Source organism: Balaenoptera musculus, chromosome 12, assembly GCF_009873245.2.
Source record: "Balaenoptera musculus isolate JJ_BM4_2016_0621 chromosome 12, mBalMus1.pri.v3, whole genome shotgun sequence".
Taxonomy (NCBI): Eukaryota; Metazoa; Chordata; class Mammalia; order Artiodactyla; family Balaenopteridae; genus Balaenoptera; species Balaenoptera musculus.
This window is the reverse complement of record NC_045796.1, coordinates 19,466,068-19,491,864: the sequence shown is the minus strand read 5'-3', so window position 1 is coordinate 19,491,864 and position 25,797 is coordinate 19,466,068. Positions and strand designations below refer to the sequence as shown.

Here is a 25,797-nt window from a genome sequence, read left to right as displayed (position 1 = left end):
GCAAAATGTCGTGAAGAATAAGACTAGGTTTAGAAAACAGGTATGAAAGACAAAAGCTATCTTTTTTTTCCAGCATCAGGGAGCTGTTGAAGTGACAGGGATTAGTGAGAAGTAAAATATCAGAAACAGGAGAACTGAGAAGTGAGCAGATGATCTGCAGATGCTTTTCCCTGGAGGCATCTGCCAATTCCAGGCTCTGGCAAAAGGACGAGTATCCAGACTTGGCCCAAGCAGAGTGTCAGTGGAGGGAGGAGAGAAGACAGAAGAGATCTTGTAGTCACTGGAGGCTGAAGTGATAAAATAAAAGGCATGAGAGGCTTCAATACATGTCCAGCTTCTCCCTCAAAACATCTGCTGATGTTTGCAGTTGGCTGGATCAGAAAGGTTAAAAGATAAGCCAAACACCTCTGACATGGAGAGTCTATTTTCATGGATCCTTTCAATGCTGAGGAGACAGACTAGAAAACACTTTTAGCAATCACCTGAAGCTGCACTGACAAGATTGGAGACTCAAAGTTCTCAAACACCTGATACAGGTTCCCTGTTAAGACACGTGCCTAATTCTGAAGTTGTGTGGGGTGGGGGACCAAAAATCTAAACTAAAAATCTTCAAAAAGCCAGCCAGAATATCCCACAGTCTCTCAATGCTGAGGAGATAAAGACCCACCAAGTGAGCTGTACTAGTGCACAGCCAGATGCTCTGTTAAAAGTCTTGAAGCGATATACCCTACAGTAGACTGACTCCTATACAAACTGCAAAACAACTTTGCTCAGCTCAGTTTCTGACTGAATTGAGTTGATCTTTCCCATTCTACTTAGCAGAAAAAGTGGTGAAGTAACTCTGGTAGAGATAACCTAGAACCTCTAGAACCTCTACAGAATCTTATTTTATATATTTATAATGTCTTATCTGATATAAAATGTGTTTAGGCATGGAAGAGTTAGAACCATATAACAACAAAACAAAAACAAGGGAAACAGACAATAGAAACAGACCCACAGGTGATACACTGATCACTGTTGCTAAATGTTAGAAAACTGAATCATCATTCTGAGCATTGACAAAGAAAAGACTCATCCATTTGGCTTGTGTTTTCTGTTTGAACTTTATCTCAGAGGAATTAAATAGCTGATAAGAATAAGTTCCTCTTTTAAAAAGAAATCTAGTCGACAAATACAGAAGGGATGATAGAATGATAATAACATCATTTATTAGTTTTGTAATAAAATAATTGATCTATATAATGTCATCAATTACTGCTAAAACCATTAGATGAAAGATTGATGGGGAGTTTTATAATGTGTACATCAGGCTGACAACACCTGAACCCACTGATCAATCTTAATATGACTAATAGAAAACACAATTTATGTGCTTCTTTGTGTGGTATAACAGAAAGAAAACTCTGTCTCCAACAAACTATTCTCCCCATACAATTAATCATGAAGCTGATCAAGACTTCAGATCTAACTATCAAATCATAGGAAACATAAGTAACAGAGAAACATGTTAAATGACACTACAGGGACTCAATCTGTAAAATCTATAATCTGGATGTTTCTTCAACAAATAAATAGCAAGCAAAAAGGAGGAGGGGACATCTACAGATTAAAAAAGACTTATAAGACTCATCAACAAAATACAATGTGCAGCTCTTATTGGGATGATGTGAAAATCAAGAGTAAAATAAATATACATGAGACAATCAGGGAAATTCAAATATCATCTATTTAATATCAAATATTTAATATCAAATATTAAGGAATCACTATTAATATATTTTAAGTGTGACAATATTTTTTCCTTTTATTATAAAAATGTGTACCTATATTGTAGAAATATATACGAACTTCTTTATGGATGGAATGACATAATGTTTTAGATTTGCTTTAAAATAAATAAATGGCAGGTATAGATGAAATAAGATTCACAAATATATTGATTATTATTGAAGCTGGATAATAGGGATATGGGGGTTCATTTTAGCATTGTTTCCATGTTTATATATTTAAAATAATTTTCATAACAACAGTCAGTTTTAAAGATGTCTGAAAAATGAACTGATTTGGAAAGAATAGTAGGAGTTCTCACATACCAGTGTAAATTCTGCAAGCATTTTGTAGGGCAATTTAGCAATACATAAGAAAGACAAATGTGCATTCACCACAATCCATCAATTCTGCTTCTTCGTCCACACCATAGAAAAGCTCTCTCATATGTGTGCAAAGAGACATAACCAAGAATGTTTACTGCAGTGTTGCTTAAAATAGCAGTACGTAGGAAACAACCTAAATGGCCATCAGTAGGAGAATTGATTATATTCTTGACAGTGTGGTATTTATTCAATTTAGTTTAAGTGAATGAACTAGAGCTATATCTATTAACATAATACTATGCAAAAGGGCAAATTGCTGAATGGAAATATAGTGTGACGCTATGGATCTGAAATCTAATAACATGCTAAACACTACCACATATTATTTATTAACACATATGACTACACATGTAAAAGTATTAGCATATGCCAAGTGATGATATGTACCAAATTTTCTCTTGAAAAGGAGAGGATTAGTATTAAGAATAATATACAGAGGGCTTCAAACATATCCCTAATGTTTTCTGAAGGAAAGGAAACTTAATAAGACAAAATGTTAATATTTGACAAATCTGTGATGGTAATTGAATTGAATTTTATTAAATTGTTCTCTATAGCATCTCTCTTAGAAATCTTTACAATTAAGGATTTGAAAATAGAGAAGTATTTCACACTGCATTGTGTTTATATAAAGAGCCTTACTGTACTATGTTAGATGTGCATGTATTAAAAGGAAGAGTGGAACAATTACCATTTACAGCGGGCCTATATATATAGTCAGAGCTCCATTTTCCACTCTGATGAATGAATGTTGAGAAATTAATATTTAAATTCAGATAATAGAAAGAATGCATTTGGCTTTGGAAAGCAATCAGAGGCACAAATTACCCTATTTATTTATAACAACAGAAAAGATAGATATCTTCTGCTAAAATGGTCTTGAGTGGTTGCCATCAGTCTTTATGGTTACTTTGGACAGCTGCCACAGTGTTTCCATGGTGACCATCTGGAATTGTATAGACCATTTTATCTCTGCTAAAAGTCTCACCTCCAAACCTGTCATAGACATGCAACTTCAGATACAGACAGCTAACCTGACTGTACCTAGCTTTTACCTGCTCCTGACATATCCACTCAATGTCTCTAATGTTGCTGGCAAAAAAAAAAAAAAATTGCAAGAGAGAAAACTATTTTCTAATTTCTTAGTTTTCTTAGTTTCTAGTAGAAAATAGTTTTCTCCTAGAAGTTATTGAAATTCTTGAATAAGGAAGTGGTTAAAATCCATGAGTAAAATGAAGTGAAGTTGGAGATACTATGAATTAGTCTAACCTAAATACACACTGAGATTTAAAATATCAGCCTTTTGTGCCTTTGCTCCTCTAATAGAGTTGTCTTAAGCTGGGATAGCATTTTGCTATTTGGAAGCATTTTTACATGTACTATTTCAACAATCCTTCTTTATGGATGAAAAACTGAGTCTGAAAGAGGCAAATACTCAGTTGGAGAGTAGCTGGTCTCCTGAATCCTTGTCCCGTGAGCTTATTGCTACACTCTAAGGAGTAAAACTTGTCTGTAACAACTTCTCAAGTTCACATAAAGAATCATTCTTAGCACAGAAACCAATGTAGGGGTGACTAGCTGTAAAGCAAATAACACACAACAGCAAAGTCATATGGCACCAAGTACACTCAAAGACAGATAGTCTCTTATACAAAGAAAGGTTATTTGGACAATGGGAATAGATGGGAGAAGGTATGCATACACCAAGAAGGGACTTGAAAGAAAGAAAGAAAGAAAGAGAGAGAGAGAGAAAGAGAGAGAGAGGGAGGGAGGGAGGAAAGAAGGGAGGGAAGAAAAAGGAAGGAAGGAAGGAAGGGAAGGAAGGGGGAAAGAGAAGAAAGAAAAGAAAAAAAAAAGCTTTGCATTTTCAGAAGAAATTGAAGATGAATCTTTCTAACTAAACTTCTGGGGTTTCATTAAATCCACAGTTTCTGCCAAAAGATTCAGCACAGATTTGGGACTTATATTTGACAAGCCCACATATGCTGCATTTTCCCTCCAAGCTTTTACTCTGGCTTGCGGACTCTCGGGTTGGTTGAATAAATGGTTCTACAGTTGTTAAAAATACACCAAAGTCCAGCTCCTTCTCTCAGATTTTATGCAATTGATAAAATGGCCACTCTGGAATCAGATTTTTCAGGTCTTGACCTGTAACCTTTAATAATCCTCTTCTTTCATAAAAGTAACATCTGTATGCAAAGGTCATTTTCATCTCACTTCAACACAAAGTCAGAGACTAAAGAAATGGAACCATGAAGGAGATGCTGTAATTTTTTCAACTATTTCAATCAATAGTTAAAGGTGGCTTTGGGATTGCTTGGAGTTACTATGTGAAATTTGGCTGTCAATATGGTTGAAACCCCCAAAGCAACCACAGAACTGTCCATAACTGCAAGAGTATTTCCAAGTCAGCTACAGAGGCCACAGAGCTTGCTGCCCCAGTCCCCAGGAGACACAAGTGCTGAGTTGTCCCTCATGCCACACTGTGTGCACCTATGCTAACGTCAGCAGTCAAGTCTCTAAGCTGTCAAGACGTTTCCCCATGGTTTTTATCATCCCTCAGCCGTACATTCCAGCAGACAGGACCAGCTGTATCAATTGCATGGCCCAGTGCAAAATGAAAACCCGTAGCCCCTGGCTGAAAACATAGAGGGAAAAATGTTAAAGGTACTAAAATATAAAGCCTTTTCCTTTCTTCTACTGTCTCTCTGTAGACCTGTCATTTTGGTTTCTTATTTGCCATGTGACGCTGTACTCCCTCGCGGGGGGTATTTGACGAGCAAGCACAGACCCTGCCAGGCGCAGCAGCTTGCCACCCAGTGACTCCGCATACACGCTCAGGCCGCCAGGTTCCCCTCCAGCCCGTCACTGGGTAGATGCCACGGAGAAACTGAACCAGGCGTCTCCCCTTTCCAGGTGCCTCCTGCCCCAGCCCATGGTAGACCGGCAGCCCTCAAGGGTGTCGCAACAACGGTACAGGGGCTGGCAAGGTACATGCACGGAGGACGGGCGAGAGGCTCGCCCCCGCCGTGTTCCTCACCAGATGTGCCGCGGACCTGCCAGTTCAAGGAGGAGTTGGCCACGGCCATCGGCTGCCTTGAGACGTTATTGGGCATGTGCACCTGATCCTGATCTGATCTTCCCACACCCCTTCCCACAGTCCCCTGGCAGGGGAGGAGGGTGGCAGTGATCATTGGGCAGGGGTGGGTAGTGGGAGGCTGGATGGGCTCTGGTCCCCAAGTGGGGGTGGGGGTGGGGTGCAAGGAACAAGAAACTGAAAACCTGTCCGGAGAGGCAGGATCATTCTTGAGGTGAGGCTCTAAACGCGCAGTACGTGCTCCGTTTCCATGTGGAACATCACTTACAAAACACAAATTAAGTGATAAAATGATTACGAATATCAAAAGGATGACCACAGAGCACTGAACCCTGAATACAGGGCCCTTCTGATGAGGGACCCACCGTGTGTCTGTATTGGTCACGGGGACAGGAAGCCAGCCCTGCCAGGGTCCTGGCTTCCCAGCGCCCCTGGACCAGGCCACATACAGACATTATCTAAAGGCGAATTAATCGGAGGATTCACGGGGATGCAGGCAGTTTCGCAAGGCAAAGCCAAATGCTTTGAGTGTGTTTTCTGCCTTCTTTCATGAGAAATGAAGTTGCTTTAACATTAGTTTACAGGTGAAATGCCCTTTTCTACCAGTAACTTCATTATACATTCAAACATCATATTTTTATTCCTGGGCATCTACTACTAATGTTTTCATTGTTTTCATGATCTTTGTAATTTCAGGTGGGCGTATTAAATGTCATATTACTTTGCCTCATTCAGTAACAAACATCATCTCTTTGTCTAATTTTCTTAAGTAAATTGATTATTGTAGTGGTAATAAAATTATACCAAGGTGTTTCAAGTTCTTATCTCTGGATGAGGATTTCAGATTGTTCTGGGTAGATCATGTACTTTCAAATGGTTTATTGAATGGTCCAAACTTGATGGAAATATACATATTGATCAATTTTATTTTTTCTCCTTCACCTTCAACTGTGCTATGAAAAATCTTTTTTCTCACCTTCTGCATTCGTACTAGATTCCTTGCTTTCAGGTATTAAAAAGATATTCCACTGTATTCTTGTTTCAAGCCTCAAACTCACATCTCTCCTTCCCAGAACAATGTCAGGCTTCAGCCTGAAAGACTTGGACTGGGAAGGGACATGGTCTGCTCCTGAAATATCTCTGCCTCTTTCCTCTTCTGAATTTCCCTTTTTCTGCTTGCTTTGATGGGAAGAAGAGATAGGAGAGTTGACAAAGTTCTTTGACTTGCCTGGAGCTGTTGCGGTCCTCTTCTGATTAACACTGGATAATTGTCACCAGGATCTTGGGGTCGGTGGCCCAAGGATGATTGACAGAACGTTTGTGAGTTTCTAGAAAGCCCTATAGGGGCTTCATGACTGTCACCTTATCCACACCACTCACAGCACCTGCTGATGGTTCACCTTTAGCATCTTGTTCCTCAAATTCTCTTCTATGATTGGCTGCCCTCTTATGTGGAGCGACACTAAGATGGCTTTATCCCACCACCTAGTTCAGTGTCCTGAACTTGTGCAAAACCCACGTATCCTCACTCCAACAGATGCTGGAAAGGCCACCTGCACATGGCCACCCCATCATCCTGGTCATGTCAAGTCAGGGCTCTTCTCCCCTTACCACACACACACTCTGTGCTGTACAAGGAGACATCCAACCAGGGAATGAGATGACCTTCTTCCCTGGTGGGAGGCTTACCCAATCTCTCGCCACTTCCCTTCTTTCCACCACAAGATACGTTCCATCTTATGAGGGCCAAGAGAAACATGTGACTTTATGCTAAGTGACAGCACTGCTTTTACGATAACATAATATAGAGTAAAATTATCACTACAAGTCACAGTGTAAGACATAAACCCATAAGCATCCTTTAAGAGGGATGGTGGGTGGGAAGATTCAGGTGGAATCCGCTGCCTCCAAGAATAAAGGAGAGTGTCAAGAGTGGAGGGGAAAGAGGCAATTTGGAATAGACACATACACACAGCAGAGAAAGCATCTGCCACTTGGAAAGAGATGGTCCCACAAGGTAAAAGAAAGAATGCACTCCACTGATGTGACTTTCAGAATTGGGCCTGGCAGTAAGAAACAGCTGGGCAACACAAGGAAGATCCAGGATGTGAAGGTGCAGGTGACGTGGAGAAAGGCTCAGGAGCCCAGCTAGGCCCTACCCCAGCCCTGGCACCGCCCAAGTGGTGTGATCGCCATCTCTATATACGTGTATAACCGCTCACTCACTGGGTATCTTTTTCTTTTCCATCTTCAGGAAGAGGCAGCCAGAATTCTCGCCCACCAGACAGTGTCCGTCGGCACATGTGCAGCTTTGAAAACCCACACACTGCAGTGAATGTGTAAGAGAAGCTGCATGGAAAAAATAGTGGTTTGCCCCTTGCTTTCTCTCTCCTGGGTTTTCCTACTTTCTAACATGGAAACAGACGTGGTGCATGCCATCAAGAATGAGGGGCCGGTTACGTGCCATGGTTTGCACGACTGCCTTAATGTGATCGTCCATCGTTCTTAAAAGGACACTGTCAAGCTGTTAGTCTTTTGGCTTTTTTATGTTTTGATGCAAGAGGCAACATTTTTTTCCCATTCTAGAGATTCGCTTTTGTTTGTGACTCCCACTCACAAACTTGAAAGTGAATGTTCCCCCTTCACAAATTTGTCAGCTTCTCCTTGGCAAACAGAGCTCTTTCTTTTGTTTTCTTTCTTTGCCTTTTTTTTTTTGCTGCTACACAAATGTTTGATATGATCCTGTCTGCATTAAAGTAAGAGCCATAATTTGAACTTATGGAAGGATTCCATAATGTCAGTTTGACGAGGTGGACACCAGCCTTTGCTGGGTGCCTCCTATGCCCTGGGGAGCACAAAACAAAAGTTCTGTGAGTCCCACAAAAAGTGAGTTTTGCAAAAAAAAAAACCAAAAACCAAAACAAAAACCAAACAAACAAAAAAGGAAAGTAGCTATTTTCCCAGAACTTTAGTGCTTTTATCAGATTTTCTCCATCTGATAAAACCGGTGCATGTTTGGTCCAATTTTTGACCTTTAGGTCTTGACAGTGTCTCTTTAAGTCAACAAAAGAACATAGACCATGTTCAATTCATTGTGCACGGAGTCTGTGGTCATTTTTAGCTGTTCCTTTACAGCCCTTCAAACTCCTGGGAGAGTCAAAGGTACACATTCCTGCAGCAGGAGGGAGCTCACTGCTCAGGTGGCTGTGGCTGGAATAGCTCTTCAGATGAGAAGAGCCCAATTTGTTCAAATGTCTGCTGCTGAACCTGGCTGTGGAGCCTGGTGAATGGCGCCCTAGCGTCTCTTCTCTTCACTCAGTGGAGTGCATTGGGAAGTCGTGTTCTGACATTCCCTGGAAAGGCCCCAATAGAAAGTGTGTGGTCTCAATCAAATCGTACTGACTCTTGGAGGGAAAAATAAGTGGTGGTTGGGAGGACTCTGCACATCTAGATCAGAGCCGCTCTAGTCTGCTTGGATGCATTCTCTGTAATTCTCCCAAGTCAAAAAGCATTGAGTGTTTCTTGCACCAAGGGTTGAGTCTGACCAAGAACACAGGAAGGGCATCCTGATTATGACAGCTGCTGGCTGCCTGTCAGGAGGGATTGATGGGACTAGTAGATGTGCTTGCCGTGTCATGTCAGCAGGGCCAGAGAGAGAAGAGAGTCACTTAACATTTCATGACTTAAAGGTGAGTGCCTAAAAGCAAAAACAAAGGCTGAAAGTGGGTCCATCATCGGTAGGTGACAAAAAATAATGCAACGGTCAGCAAAGCTAACAGGTTGGTTGTAAAGAACTTTTGAAATAAGATCTACTCAAGCTTTCTGGAGATAGTAAAGGATCAGGAGGAGATTGGTAGCTTCCAAGCTGTGCACCATAGACTAAGACTGACTATTTTTAGCCTTGGTTGTTCCTGCAAAAAAAAAAAAAAAAAAAAAAAAAAGATATGTTCTTTTTGTGACCTTCAGTTTCCACGGCTTTTGTGAACAAGCAAGGCAAAGGGACTAGTGATAGAAATAAAGCTGCCTACTGGATCATTATGGTCTGCCTAGATCTCTCCTGCCTCTGAGGAGTAATCCCTGCAGGGCAATGCAACTGTCCTATATTTCCAGGGGAAATGTGAGGACTCCAAGTATTGTTGAAGAGCATCGAAAGACTTGCTATTAAAATTATAGGTCTGGAAGCATGGAGCATAGAAAAAAATGATAATGCTTGACCTGAACTTTCTTCAAAAGGAACATAATTAGGTTCATCTATACCTCCTGGAGGAATATAATTACACCTGGTATACCTCTGCTAAAACAGTGCTGCCGTACCAACATGATGTCATAAATAAACTTTGGCACCAGAATCTCTTTCCTCAGCCAGCAATCATTATTAGGTTGAGCCGAAGGCCATTTAAAATGTGCTTAGAAAAAGTTTAGTAGCCATCAGAATTCTACTCTTTAGTTTGAAATAGATTTGTCAATTTTCTCAAGACAGTAGACCCTACACCCGGACACAGTTTATGGGCTCTTACGTACTTTATTGATGAGGTAATTTCATTTGTGGATGTCTTTTTCTTTATTAATTCACTGGAGAAAGAACAAGGCTTAATAAAGGCAAACTGATTTTCTTTCTGTTGTCTTTTATCCTGAATCACATAACCTTAGGATATTCAAGGTGATTGATCTAAAGATTCTGAAAGGAGGACTGTATATTTAGACTTTGTGATATTGTATATTTCAGCAAGCCAAATGGTTTCCTGATTAGCTTATGATGAGGTTAGAATGAAAGAGGAGAGGCATAAAATTCACAGTGCCATTTAAGATTTAAAATCATCAGAAACTACCATGTTCTCATGGTATCGAAAAGCGTTTGTCTTCACCAACGCATTCAGAGATTCTCTACCTTACAAGAAGTGGTGATTCAATAAGGTGAGAAATTTTAAATATGTTCAGATAAGCTTCCAAAGATATATAGATATATATATACTGAATATATATCTTCTGTATATATATATATACATATACAGAATATATACTAAATACGCATGTTTTTTCTGGAAAGCTTTCAAGAAGGGAAACTGGAGTCAGTGGGAGTTCTTCGTGTTGAAGACTAACTTGGGCTTGCCTGGGAAAACAGGAGTCTGACTCAAATGGTTTCAAATAGTCCTATGCCTGATGTGCTACAAGAATCACTGTTGAAACTGCGTTCTGGTAGCAGCTTGCTGAAGCAGGTGGAGGTGAGATACCTGGACACGGCGGCTCTGGCATCCCATCTGAAGCGTCTCAGGGCAACACCACCTCCTCCTTGAAGGGCCAGATGTCCCAGTTGTAGCTGCAGGGCCACAGCAGAACTGTCTGCAAGCCTGTGGCTGTAGCTTGTTTACTTGGTGAGCCACTCTCTCCACGCTGTGACCCAATGGCATTTCCTGTTTCCATTTTCATTTTCAAAGAAAACAAATGCTACCCTCCTCAGATTCCAAGGAGCTAGACTTCCCTCCTCTTGGGAAGGTCCTGCCTTGTCTGGGCTCTCCGGATGCCATCGTCACGTCTGTTGTGCAGCTATTAAGCCTAGTGGCAAAGACTTGCATTGGACATGATGGAGACAGGTGTTGTGCAAGCTTCCCCCTCAGGCAGCTTGTGCAGGATGCGTCCCTCCTGATCTCAAACATCCACCCACTGTTATTCCCATTTTAGACATCTCTGGAGCAGAGAGCAGTGTATTCTGCAGATGGAACTAGTACTTACGGAAACAGATAAAACAGACAGGATCACTCTGAATGCCAAAGGTAAACTAATCTGAAAAAAAAAAAAAGATACACTAATCTGTTTACACCACCCACTTCCAACTATTCTCTAAAGTGCTGTAAATGTTGGGTTTTCTGTTTGGGGGGATTGTGATACTTATCTAACGAAAGAAAAACCAAAGCAAGATCCCAAGCCTGCTGGAGCTGGAGCCACTGCCCTCCTCCTGCTTAGCTCTACAGGACTCAGCGTATATCATCCTCCATGTCTCTAGTTCCTCCTAGGCCTCACAGCGATTTCCTCCAATCACTTCAATATCAGTAAATATATTTAGCCACTCGAGGTATTTACTCCAAACACTACTGCATTTGATCTTCAAATATAAGATTGTTCGGTCTGATGTCTGTCTTTTGAAGTCAGAGCAAGAAAGGTCGGGTGCTTTGTGACAATTTTGTGCTGTTTCTAAACCAGGTTGCTTTTCCTAAGATTAGGGAACCAAGTAAAATTAAACAATAGAATGAAGAAGCTGATGGCTGAAACACAATGTATTAAAGTTATCCGGGTTTAAATAAAAGTCTTATTTCATAATAATATTGCATCTTTATAATGCATTTATTCCTTTTTGCTGCCCCATATTTTATAAATTTTTTTCCTCTTAATATCACAGCAATGGGTTCCCAACCTTTTCAAATAGGATAATCACTTTTCACGTGAAAATGGTTATTAAACCTTCACCTGAATCTGTGATAGTAATTGTACCTTTATTAGTGGCCACTTCAACACAGAACATGAAAAAAGGCTGCTCAGGACTTAGTTACACTTGTATCTAGAAGTACCATTTATCATAACAGCATCTTGCGTTTAAAAATAGCAGCCCATAATCTACAAAAACATAATATTGATTCAGCCTAAAAACAATGCTTTGATGTACATGTAGATCCATGGACCATTCAAGCTGTCTGTGAACCATAGGTTAAAAATAACTAATCTAGAAAGACCAAAGTTTATACCCTGTGATGCAGTTTCTATGAGATGGTGCCTTTCCTCCACTCTGGTTTTTAGGAAGCAATTTATTTTGTCCTTGAAAAAAAAAGGTTAATCTAATTTTCTTAATCTGATAAAATTCCCTAGGGCATTATAACTGTTTCCTAATTAAACAGCACTTTACAGAAAATCTAGAGCAAGACTCTGAGGGGAAGGAAAGCTGCTAATTTTGACAGCCAGGGTGAAAATCTTCCATCCCAAGAATAAAATTGCTATTGGATTAAATAGAACTAAATTGTGATCATATCTGTCTGCAAGATGATTAATAATGCCTTTTACATGATTTAAAAAGAGACTCATATAGGACCCCTGGACAAGGCGGAAAACTACCCATGTGAGGGAGCCAGAAAGTGAACTAAGTCCCAGCAATACAAGGTTACCTTTTTTGCTGGCATATTTGGAGACGGCAATGTTTTGTTTGGATATCTAAGCCTAGTGTTGAATTAGGTCAGACTAGCTGTCAAGGGAATTGGTTTTTAAAACACACACACACACACCTAAATGACACAAGCAGCCTTTTAGTTTAGTGATTTTCTTAATGAGCATGGAGAGGCAAGCATCTGGAGAAGGAAAAAGTGTTTCCATTGCAATTGAAAGGGATGCAAAGCATTGCAGTTGGAAATTACACTAAAGCATATTTATGCAAGGCAAGAGGCAACTGGGCAGTCTTATACTTTCTGGAAGAGGCATATTAAATGCATAAGGAGAGAAAATGTGTGAGTAGAGTGGGAGATGGAGGAAACTGAGAAAGGTGAAAGTGGGAGGTGAGCTTGCCTGGAATTTCAAACTCAGAAGAGGAGCTCTGGGTTCTGGTCTTGCCTTTGGCTGGTTGACTGCTCTTGCCAGACACCACCGGCTCATTCTTCAGTTTGTTCACCTCAGGAGAGAGTCAGCTATTCTAACAAGAGAGTCTAGAAGTCGATAAGTCAGTAATTTCACATTTATAGGCACATATACATTCTTAGAGAATATATTAAGATATATTAATATATTATTAGTAGTAATTAAATATAATAAATATATTAAATATTAATAATATAAATATAAATAAAATAATTAAATATATTATTATATTATTATTAATATATTAAGATATATATATTAAGAGAATATATTAAGCATACATTTGAGTGATATAGTATTTTGATATAGTATTTTAGAGATGAGATTTTTCTTAGACAATTAAAAATACAGCATAGGTTATCAGATATATGGAGGAACTGCCTTCTTCCCAAATAATGAGAAAATTTTACCTGTTATATCTATTTTAAAACTTTTATATCCAGAATTTTCTATAATTGATATCAGACTTTCAACACAAATCTGTATTTATTTGACTCACTTCACTTTCAGGATTGTAAAATTTGAAATGTCAAAACACTACCTTCATCATAAATGTGGAACTCACATATAATTTTTGAAGTAGTCATTCTTGTATTTTCAAAATGATTAAATAAACCATTATGTTAACTATTGATCATTTCCTACATTTTTCCAAACAAAAGAATCCGCTATGAAATAGTCTATTTCACATATCCACCTAAGAAAAAAATACTCATTTTCCCTCTTCCTTTTAATGTCAAAAATGTGTCATTATTGTGCTACTTTCTCTGTTGTTTTCATGGACACAAAGAAAAAGCAAACTCCTGAAAAAAAATAAAAGAAGAAAAAAATGATTTCCCGATTTAAGTATTAACACTATTGTTATTAATAGTATGCTACGTTAAGGTACCACCATCTGCTAAAAATTATACAGAAAATAAACTGAGTCCGAAAGTAAGATCAGAATTATTAGAACAGACAGAATAGAATTTGTAGTATATGCACCCAGTACGTCTCATTTGTTTTTTCTTCAGAGATATATTCTATTTGGTTGGTTTTATGAGGATCCCATGAAAATGAAAGTTGGTAAGTGTGGAGGATTGCTGCTGCCCTAAGGCTTTTCTTCACCAGTGCTCAATGAGGAAAAGGCCCCGGAGAAGTCTGGTCTCAGTAACTTCTGCTTTGTCTGAATCTTAATTTTGTCAATTTACATCAAACTATGCGAGAAGACTAAAGCAGTATACGGGTATTTGTATTTTTCTGGGCCTTCCAGTTCTGTCTCTTTCAAACACACCTCATTAAATGCTGCCAGTGTGAAAATCCCAAACTAGCTGCTATGTGAATTGTGATCCACTGCATGTGTCAGGAATAATACTTTGAAATGAAAAGAAAGCCAAAAGTTAGGAAACTCTTAAGTGAAGCATAGGTCTGGGTTTTTCTGTCATCTCCTTTTTTTCCTCTTCTGCACAGATGCCATGTGCATAATCATGCCACCCCTGTTAACACAGGAAATACCTGCATATCAGAATGGGCAACTGAGAGGATGTATTTTATAACTTCACAGGACAATGAGAGTAGCTTTATACGTGTGTTTTAATTTGTTCCAGGGACTAAGAAGAAAGGGAGGCAATAGCTATGGTCATTATGCTCTGTTGTCCATGTGTAACTAAGATTTTATTTTTAATTTGTTTCCTCCATCAATTTTGGAATCTTTCAAAGGCTTGCACTGAGCAACAATTTTATCATTGCCTTAGAGTGTGTGTGTATGTGTGTGGGTGTGTGTGTAATAGCTGTGAAATCATAGACCTAAATGAAAATAGCTGCTTCTACAACAAGCTGGCTCTTCTCCCCTGCAGCTTTTCTCAGGGTCAAAATGTCCTGCCTTGTCTTGAGGTGGATGGAACCCCAGGTTGCTTCAGAGGCGACCTGTGGTCGCTGCAGACTTTGGTGTTGGACGTATAATAAGGAGACAGTAGGGGTGTGGAGGACAGGCATACACGCCGTCGAGGGGGGAGTCAAATTGCTTTGAGCTGGGCTAACCAATGGTTTATATGTATGTCATCCTCTGCGCATGATACATCTGCAAGTAAACCTATCTCTATTTTATTCATAGTTTTAATGGCAAGTCTGTGTCATGGTCTGAACCAAGTGGAAGACAGGTGCCCAAGGGACAGCACATGTGGCACCGCCTCTCTGTGCACGTGAAGACCAATGAGACGGCCTGCAACCAAACAGCCATCATCAAACCCCTCACTAAAAGTTACCAAGGCTCCGGCAAGAGCCTGACCTTTTCCGATACCAGCACCAAGACCCTTTACAACGTGGAGGAGGAGGATGCCCGGCCGATCGGCTTCAGCCCGCCCAGCAGTCCTTCTATGGTGGTGCACCGACGCGTGCCGGCCGCGGTGAGCACCCCGCCTCTGCCGCCCCGCCTGACCGCGGAGGAGACCCCCCTCTTCCTGGCCGACCCGGCCGTCCCCAGGGGCTTGCCCCCTCCCCTCCAGCAGCCGCCGCCGCCGCCCGCGCAGAAATCCCTCATGGACCAGCTGCAGGGAGTGGTCAGCAATTTCAGCGCCGGGCTCCCGGATTTCAACTCGGTGCTCGCGGTGCCCGGGGCTCCGGCGAACGGGCTGCGGCCCCTGTTCCCGCCCCCGGCGCCGCCGCAGCCCCTGCAGCTGCTGCCGCTGCAGCTGAGCACCTTCGGGGAGGAGCCCGTCTCCCCGTCGGCCGACGACGACGACGAGGACGACAGCGAGAGGTTCAGGCTCCTGCAGGAGTACCTGTACGAGCGGGAAGGGAACACGGAGGAGGACGAGCTGGAGGAGGGGGAGGAGGAGGAGCTGCAGGCGGCCAGCAGACCAACCCCAGAGGATTCGCCCGCCCTGACGCCTCCGTCCCCCTTCCGCGACTCGGTGGCCTCGGGCAGCTCGGCGCCCAGCTCCCCCGTGTCCGAGTCGGTGCCCTGCAGCCCTCCCAGCGTGACCTACGCCTCTGTCATCCTGAGGGATTATACGCAAAGCTCTTCCACCCTGTAGGGAGGAGGTGTCCGCAGGGAAAAGCAGGCGTGGTCAGGGCGCGCCAGCACCTCCGGAGACTTGCAGGAAGCTGGGGGAGAAGCGGGGGCTGGAGGTGAAGTCAGGAGCAAGGAAGAGACCGCGGCTGCCGTCTTAGAAAGGCCAGCGCCAGAGGCGCTGGACCCCGCAAGCAAAAAAGGGATCCAGGCGAAGATTCTGATTCTTGAATTATTCAAAAGCCTTCTCTGGGAAGAAAGGGAATTCTGACAAAGCACAATCCCATATAGTATGTAACTGTAATCGCAAAAATGAACAAAGTCAACCAACATCATCTCTTCGGACCATTGTGCATAGATACGCATGCCCACACCCTTGGCCCGTGTGGAAGGGGACAGCCTGGGAGGACCGCCCAGTTGAATCATTAGCTCGTCATCATGGTATTCCCAGCGAGCATGGTGGAGTCAGGCAGAGCAGGTGGGCGAAGGAGGGGCAGGCGTGGAACCACCCAGAGAACAGTGATGGACAGCAGCTCATTTCCCTCAAGCCCTTCTCCCTGCTGGGCCCGCAGACCCCTGGTCTTCGGGACACTCGGGAGCTGGCCCAGAAAGGGGCCTCTGTTCGCCGACTGCACCCCATCCAGTGCCAGCCTTGCTGTCACACTCGGAGAAAGGTGTGTGGATGCCTTGCTGCTTTGTCATCTCCCTCTATTTAGAAAACAGGAATAAGAGCAAAATTATCACCAAAAAGCGTTTCATCAGGAGTGCTAGGGGAGGGCGGAACGAGAAGGAAGACAGTGCATAAGCTTGGGGCTTTGAACAAAATCAGTCAGCAAACATCAGCTTCCCATATCTGACGCTCGCTTATTGGTGATGTCAGAAGAAGTCCAGACAAGAGACTGTTTTGAGAGTGGCAGAAGACTTTTTGTGGATTTACTTGTGTGCCAAGGGGGCTCTCCTTTGCCCTTATGTGAAAGAGAACAAACCGTGTGGCAAAATTGTTACCTTCCATTTACTGTAGCAAATAATACTTACCAGTTGAACTTCTAAGATGCAGTATGTGTATTTGGTGCCATTGTTTCTCCTATGTGCTACGGAAACAAATCCATCTTTGAACTTAATGGTGTACTCATAGCAACTATTATTGGTTTAAATGACAAATAATTCTTTCTAATTGTCACTGAAGTCCCTGTAACTAGCAAGTGAATGTGTTTCGGGGTCCTTATATACCTGTGATAATGAAATTTGTGCAAAGTAATGTCAATCGAACTGCAACGAGAAGATTGTCTTCCGATATAGTGTAGATATATTTATGTTCCAAATAACGTTTTATATACCATTGCCATCAGTATTTACAGGAGCTCTTTGAAGGTTTGACTGCTCTGGTCCAATGGTTTTCATATGCTGCTCAGATGGTCCCTCTTCTTCTAAGAGGGAACTTATTTTTCAGATATTTTATGATGTGGAAATATATTATTAATGAAGTGGTTTGAAAATTTGTTATACTAAAAGTTCGCGAAAACTGTGGGTAACAATAAAAAGGTACATTTTATAAACTTGCACACATCATTATTAAAACATAAGATTGAAATGGCAGTATTTACATTATTTCAGGTTTCTTTAGGGTTTGTTTGTTTGTTTTCTTAATTTTCCACAGCTTCTTGAGCTTTATGTGCTTAAAGTATGTACTAACTTCTAACTCTGGTCATGATTTCCCAAATTATTTATTCATCACTTTTTGATCTCTTTTAATTTTTATTTCCACATTCTTTTATTCCTGTATTTTCACTCATAACTTTTTTTATTTTTGTTATTTGCAGTGTATACTATCCACATACATGTAATCCAGTTGTTTCATTTTTGCTCCCCTTTTTTCTCCCCAGTAAAAGAGATTTTTTTGCTGTTTTGATTTCTTGTATTACTTGGGAATGAATCTTATCCCCTTAAGTATCTTTGTTTATGCCTTATGTTCAGTCGTGTTTAGTATGCTTCCTTCATGTTGAAGCTGCTGATTTCTCAGCCAAAATGTATCTTAGACTCTTTAAATACTCACTGCATCATTTGTTCAGAATTTAACATCCACTCCAATGTTTGAGGCTCATATTTCTTATGTCTTTCCATATTCTACTGCCAAGTTTAGTCAATTTTATATCAAGAATAGACTGTCTTTCCTTTTAAAAAATTACTTTATTACACCTTTGGTAGAAAGACCTCATGACTGAAACATGGATTTCAGTTCCATATTTTCACTGTCATGAAGCAGAATGAGGAAAATGGGTGGTTCCAATGCTTAATATATGGTCCACTAATTGGCAAACTAGCAAGGGAAAGTTTACTATCTATTATTAATGAAACAGGTTTCTTATCTTAATGCCACTGACATATGTTCTTAAGATCAGGACTTGTGCTTTCAGATACTTTAAAGTAAGACTAGATCAGGAAAACTGCTTCTACAATTCAAATACTATGTCAGTTTGTCCTGAGGTTTTAGTCTGAGACGTTGGGTGAACACATTCAACACCAGTCACATTATTACTCTGAATGCCTACTATTATCATGATTAAAAGTTTTCCTGAATACAATAGAGTACTAGCTCTTAAATTATAATTGTTCAAAATTGGAAATGTACACATACATACTCTATAAGAAAAGGACAGAAACTTTCCACCTTAATGTATGTGCTTATACAAATTGTATAGCTCTTGTAAAAGTGTTTTCCTTTGGCTTGTTAACTGTCTGTTGTCAAATAATCTTGATACTGCTGTATAATAAATATTTTCTATTTATTAAATGTGTATGTTCCCTCTCTCTACTTTGTAAGAGTGACAATAATAGAAACAGACTGACTGGTATAAAAAATAATTTCAATGGTTTTGTTTGCTCAGCACACGTCTTCTAGGTGAAAGCTGGAGATCACCACGCAAAATCTACTGATCAGGTATGTGACAAAGTAGAGTATAATTTGATTATGAGGAAGGCCGTATCTCTAACTCTAACGTTTCAAATGAAATCCAGAATTTAAATTTTCAGTGTCGTGGCAGACATTGTCATCTACCTTTTTTGATAGAATACGTGAGGCTTGACAAACTCCTGCATCTCCAGCAGAGATTTAGAGACAGAGGCATCTGAAAGCTCCATCTTTGTTTCCTTTGTGCCCCGCACAGATTTTCTCCCCTTGGCTCCCACTCTAGGGGCACCTGGTTTCTTACCTTGGTGATATCCTCCCGCTCATCCCAAGTTCCATTCCTCTATATTTCAATGGAGACATCATTGGTTCCCAGAACATGGGAGCCTCTTTTATTCACATCTCTAGATAAGATACCTACAAAGTAAGGCATCTACCAAGTGTCATTCAAAGAGAAAACTTGGTGGTACCAGGGCCACATCCATGAGAGTGGGGTGCATTTAGATGGAAAGAGCAGCCTCTATCCAGGAAGACTGATGTTGAAGAAGTTACCAGAATCAGGAGCTGAGACATCAGGGGTTTCTTCTTTGTGCCCAGAAAATAGAATGAAAAGTTATGAAATGGAAGCTTGGTCTCATGAGGAAAACCCATGGGAGAGAAAATGAGAAACAAAGAATAGGGGAAAAAAAGAAAAAAGCAAAAAGATGAAAATATTTTGGGTGCGCAGTCCAAAGAAACACCCATATACCATGGTGGGTCATAAGGGCCTCCACTTGGAAAGTCCGGAAGCTGCATCACAATGGAGACATTTGGAGAAGTTGAAATTGGGATCCAGATACCACCAACATTGTATGAGGAACTGCCCCAATAATTTCTATCCTGAGAAGCAATCAAAGCGAATGGAAACATTTTTTTTAACCTACTCTGTGCCAGAAAATTTGCAGGTCTTTTGCATTCCTTCTCCTTTAATCTCCCCAGTACTACTGCCACAAGGAATATCTTAGAGAACTGAAATAACTTGCCCAAAGTCTCTTAGCTAGTAAGTGGCTCAACAGGGAATTGACCCGCATCTTAAGCCAGCACAGAGCCCATGAACTCATGCTCTTCTCCAGAACCCAGGATAGTATGTAGGAGTTTGTGTCTGTTGTGACTGCTCCCCATTTTGTATTCCCATAGTATTTTATACACATCCCAGATTACATTATAACTTACATGTCTCTTTCCCTGAATAGATTTTTAGTTCCTTTTTGCTTTCTAATACCTGACTTCTAAGGCTTCGAGGCAAAGCAGACACTCAGTAAATGTTGTTGAGAAAGTAAATTAGTATTGTAACACCATATAGTTTTCCCAGCCCAGTTCTCTGAAGATTTGTTCCAAGATCCTTATGGGGTCCAGAGCTCTGTATTTCTACCTACCGGTCCTAAATCTGCCAACAGGAGCAACACATTTTTTCATCATGAAAAACAAGCTCTCCTTTTGGCATCAGAGAGAGCTGTCCCACTGGGCAGCAGGTCTGCTTTGCCTGCAGAAGAGGGTGGCAATACTCAGTATCCGCTGAACCCAGCCAGAGGTCTGGCAAGGCAGTGCTCGGTGTGGGAAACAGCGTCCTCTGCAGGAGAATTGCAGGTAAGACACAGACTGCTGAAGGAGGCACCAGTTAAAGTGAGGAAAAATAAGTCATCCATGGGGAAAGCATGGGCTGGGGGTTCCTTCCTTACAGAAGTACATCCCTTTAGACAAAGTAAAAGGCTAACCTGGTCACCAAGGCTTGGGAGAACATGGGAGAAAAGAAGAGCTTAGGTAGGGAGTTGAAGTAGTGATGCTATTAAACTGGAACCTGGCTTGATTTTCCCAGGGTAGCTGGAGAAGCAATGCATATAGATTAATAGACAAGGAAAAAAAGCTTAAGAATGAGGATAACAAAAACTGAGAAGAAAAATAATCATAGAAGTATAGAGCTGGAAGTAAATTTAGAAGTCACTTAAACTCTCACCTCAGTGAGGACTCTATTCCCTTGTGCCCTGTTCTTCTTCCCATGTCAGGCAGGGACCAGGTGAGAAGCCATTGCTATCTGGGGTAGGACAGTGGCAGGGGCTGGGGTAACAAGGCCTACTGCCAGCCGCTGTGCAAAGAGAGAGCGCAGGTGGCCCTGGATCCTGGAAAAGCAAGTCCTAAACTATGTTGTTAACACCCAAAGCTGGCCGGAAAACAGGACTACAGTGCAAATCCAGAGTGAAGGTCTCTGGGGAACCAGAAAAACTAAGAGGTAGGACCAGCAAGGTACGCAACAGGCCGGCAGTCTGATGGAGTTGCAGAGACAAAATGCAATTGACCGAAATGAGCTTTTGGTGAGAATCACAGAGGCTTGTGTGGCCTGGTTTATTTTAAGGGATGGAATGGATTTAGATGACTTTTGCCCTCTGCCTAAGTATTTCCAGGGACTAGGATCTTGCATTAGATAAGGAAAGGCTCTAATTGTTAGAAAATTCTTCATTTGCCAGGGTCAAAATTTGCTTTTCTCTAACTTTTGTCCAATCAGAGTTCTGCCTTCTGGAAAAAGACTAAACACATTTAGTCCACTGTGCACAGGACTTCCCTTCAGCCACTTGAATACAGTGATTATGCAGTTAGTTAGTGGTTTATTCTCCAAGCCAAACTGTTTTACTTTCTTTGACTGCTATCTTTGTTATTAGGTTCCTAAACTGCTAATCAGGTTATGGTCATATTCCAATTTTGGAATTTTTTTTTTAAATGTTGCATCCAGAACAGGACAGATACATTGACTCTTTTGAACCATTATTCTAGTATTGCTGCCTAGTAAAATGTTCATTTTGTTAGCAGTCCTGCCACATTTTGAGCTCACACTTAGCTCTGAGACAGCTGTAACGTTTAAGCCATTTTCATGTGAACTGCAGGAAATAGATATGAATGAAGATTTTTTTTAGGTTGCATTTTCCCTGGAACAGACCGTGACAGGAGGATTTGAATGCAAATGTGTACTGGGGAAGTGATCCCTGGAAGAACTAGTATGAGAGTGGGGAAACAAGGCAGCCAATATGGCTGTATTGCTGGACTCAGTCCTGCTGGAGTCTCTGGGAGACAGTAGAGAACATGACTCATAACTGTCTCCATTCCCCAAAGAGCAAGGAAGTTGGGAGCATTGAATCACCAATTCCTGTCGTGGTTAAGGACTGTTGGGGAGGGAGGTGCATGTCGATTCCAATTACTTCCAGTGTGTCTCACATGCAGGCTCCTATCTCCAGAGATAGCCTTCAGGCAAAGAATCGCAGATGCTGGCAGTTGGAAACCTAAGAGTTGGTCTATGTGGGGAAGGTGAGTGTCAAGATTGGGCAGGGCACCAACAATACCTGCTATAGATATGATATGGAGATGATGATGGATAGATAGATAGACAGGTAGATAGATCGATAGATAGGCAGATAGATAGACAGGAAGCAAGCAGATAACATACATGCCCACAAATACAGATACTGGTACAGATAAGAATATGAGAACAAGAACTGCAGAAGGCAAGGCAAAGGTGTACTGAAGGACTTGAAGTGAGAACAAATGCCTCTAGAATCAGCCAGACTACTGTTTTTTTATAGCAAAGGAAAATCACAAAGGAAAGTTTAAGTGTGACTGTCCTTTAAATAAATTTGTTCCTAGCCTCTGGGTTATTTCTTTGCAATGATTTCTTAAATTGTGTCATTTTTCTATTAAAAAATAAATTGCATGGTAGAAACAGAGAATTAAAGAAAGAAAATAAGCTATAGTCACATCACCCAAATATTAACATTACAGATATTTTGATTTTACCTTCTAGTGATTTTCATGCAAGTAAATTTGTTTTTAACAGAGTTAGGATCATCTTTCATTTATATTTTTCTCTATGCTTTTTTTTTTTTTTAAAGAACTCTTTTTTTTTTTTTTAATTTTTATTTATTTATTTATGGCTGTGTTAGGTCTCCGTTTCTGTGCGAGGGCTTTCTCTAGTTGCAGCAAGTGGGGGCCACTCTTCATCACGGTGTGCGGGCCTCTCACTATTGCGGCCTCTCCTGTTACGGAGCACAGGCTCCAGACCCTCAGGCTCAGTAATTGTGGCTCACGGGCCCAGTTGCTCCGCGGCACATGGGATCCTCCCAGACCAGGGCTTGAACCCGTGTCCCCTGCATTGGCAGGCAGACTCTCAACCACTGCGCCACCAGGGAAGCCCTATGCTTTTTTTATTTAGCAATATGACTTAAGCAAGGATTTCCACTTGATCCGAGCTAAGGAATCACCTGCTCATGGAGCTGGGCAAAGTTCCCAATCCCCATGGACCTGAATCCAGGAAACTTTTGGGTTCCCATCTGAGGTTCACATATACAGCAAATTCCAATATATAGCAGCATAGCTGATAGGGCAGGTTATGGAGAAGCGCAATAGATGACCTGAAAGAGGAAACAAAGTCATGAGTAAGGAAAATGGAATCTGGGCAAGAATCAGCAACAAGGCTGGAGCAGACAGGGGCAGTGATTATGCCCATCAGAGCCTAGTGCACTTGGCAATGGAAAGGGCTCTGTGGCTCAATGGTAAGAATGGATCTCTAGGGGCTAACGAGTCTTCCAGCCCCCTCCCCCAACTCCTACATATAAGAGTTAGAATAAGCCACAAGAAGGGGCAGGGATCTCCTTGTAAGCCAACAGGAAAGATAAGTGATGGAGACCATGAGGGTCAGAGCCCCAGTTTTGTGACAGCCGAGCAGAGGGCTGGCCAGCCTGTGGCAGTTTAGTGAAATGGTACAGGGGACATCAATAACAAATCAGAAGCAGGTGGTACTGAGCTTTTAGCAACAGCAAGGAAGAGAGCCTCAAAAGATGTTAGAGGTCAAAGCTGGGGCAGGGCCACTATGTGGGCAGTACGACCCAAGAAAAGATGTGGATAAATGGCTGTGGAGAGATGCAGGGAACAGCAATAGGGGCAAGTAAAGTAACTGCAGCTAGCAGCCAAAACAGATCACAAAGCAGCAGCTGAAACAGAGGAAAGCAGAGGTGCAGGCAGTATACAAATTATATCAAAGTCAATGCTCTCCCTTCAACGACTCAACAGAATTTAGAAATGCCATGGTATTTGCCATGTAGCAGGCAGGGAGTTGAGGTAAATCATTAAAGTGACCTACTTAGTATTCACAAGCAACTCATAAAACATTTCTTACTGACACTGACAAAGATACTCCATAAACTTTATTATATGCACACCTTTCAATTTATTTAACCATTCTCCTATTAGATACTTAGATTGTTTATAACTTTTTGAGCCCTGCAAATAACATGAGGAATTATTTCACATCAAAGACTTTTTCTATATATAATATTCCTTTAGGCTGGTTTCCAATAATGTATTATCAGTTATTTGATTATAATTATTATTTATTCCCTCCCAAACAATATGCATTTTACATCACATTTAAGTTTGAGGTAGGGTGTATTCTCATATTCTCATTTTATAAATGAGAAAACTACAGCTCAAAAAAGGTGAAGTAACTTGCCTAAAATTGCAAAGCTAGTGGGATATCCATAGAGATGGCAGTACATTTCCTGGGTTCCAAAGCTCACACTCTGAACCACCATACTATGCTGAGAATTATGCTGAATACTATGCTGAAAATACTACACTGAAAACTGTTTTGAAAATTCTTGATACAAGTAAGCACACTTAGTTTGAATAGCAAAATGATGGAAAACTTATATTGCATACTCTAAAATCACCAGTTGGGAACTGGGTATGAATTATCTCCCAAAGGGCTTCAGGATTCCTTAGAGCTGGGGAATTTTTCTCAACTCCACCAGCAGAATTACCACACATTGACTTACAATGGAAATCTACCAATAGAAAAAAGATCTAACTCAAAATTGCTGTCTAATTATAGTAATTTATAAAGGTATTAGAAAAATACTTAAAGTAAAAAAGTATAATAATTATGGTATTCTATGGTTCTGCAATTTAATAAATGACATGTCATTCTAATTTAAAGTAAATGTACTGGGAATTTTTTAAAGGGCCACTCTGTTTTTCAGATAGGTAATTATTATTTCCAGAATGTTTACTAAAAGAATTTAGAGTAAAAAAAAAGTTAGAGAGGGAATGACCCCTCGCCTCAAAAATGTGAAATATTCTAGTAGATTTGAAGATAATTAGCTAAATTTCAAATAGGTGCCACCTGACAATTATAAGATTGAGATCAGCATTGTTCAGATATCACTGAAGCTTCAACATATTAGTTACCTTCTTTAAATAAATTCAGCTCAACAGATTTAAAGCATCTAAATGTTTCTTTCACTGAAAGGGTACATCTGGTTTAGGGGAAGGTTGCAATATATTTGAAAGAACCCCAGATTGGAAATCTTTAGCTATATATACCCAAAATTAGCTGTTTCCTTGTGGTTAAATCACTTAACTCCTTTAAGCCTCAGCATTTTTAATCTCTAAAATGATGAGTTTGTATTATATAAAATAATAATATATGTATTAAAGACTTATTATGTGTCCCTATGTCCCCAGCATTGTATCCTTGACATTGTTTAATCCATACACCTTTGAAAAGTAGGTGTGACGTCTGTATTAATCAGGGTATGCTACACTGTGCTACAGTATCAGGAAAGAAGGAAGGGAGGGAGGGAGGGAGGAAAGGAGGAAGTGAGGGGGAGGGGAGGGAGAAAAGAGAGAGGAAAGGAGAAGGGAAGGATGGGAGGGAGGACTGAAATCTCAGTGCCTTAATAAAACAGCACGTATTTCATGTTCACCTAAAATCACATGCAGGTTGGGCCAACCCTCCTTCATCCTGGTAGCAACTCTAGCTGGAACATGGTCTCTAAGTTACTGCAGTAAAGGAAATGCCGGAGCTGGAGGTTCGTCCCCTGAAATCTAACTGCAAGGGAGGCTGGAAAATGCGTTCATCCTAATGCCTGAGGCCAATGGTGAACAGGTTTCATCGTCTCTGCCACAGTCATTAACCTCAATCTACAGGTAAGCAAGACACAAGGCGAATAAGTGA

At 41.0% G+C, this 25,797-nt stretch overlaps 1 protein-coding gene across 2 annotated transcripts in view; it reads left to right on the top strand.

Moving 5' to 3' along the window:
* Positions 1-18,630, top strand: part of GRM1 (glutamate metabotropic receptor 1) — a 398,541-nt gene extending 379,911 nt beyond the window's left edge. Inside the window, exons 10-11 of one of the 2 annotated variants that reach the window (XM_036872142.1) lie at positions 7,508-7,592; positions 14,960-15,032. In XM_036872142.1, coding sequence (XP_036728037.1) covers positions 7,508-7,568 — 61 coding nt within the window. In that variant the 3' untranslated portion in view covers positions 7,569-7,592; positions 14,960-15,032. Of the gene's footprint in view, positions 1-7,507; positions 7,593-14,959 lie in introns of both variants that reach the window. The other variant, XM_036872141.1, reaches the window with a different exon arrangement.
* The last annotated feature ends 7,167 nt before the right edge of the window (positions 18,631-25,797 follow it).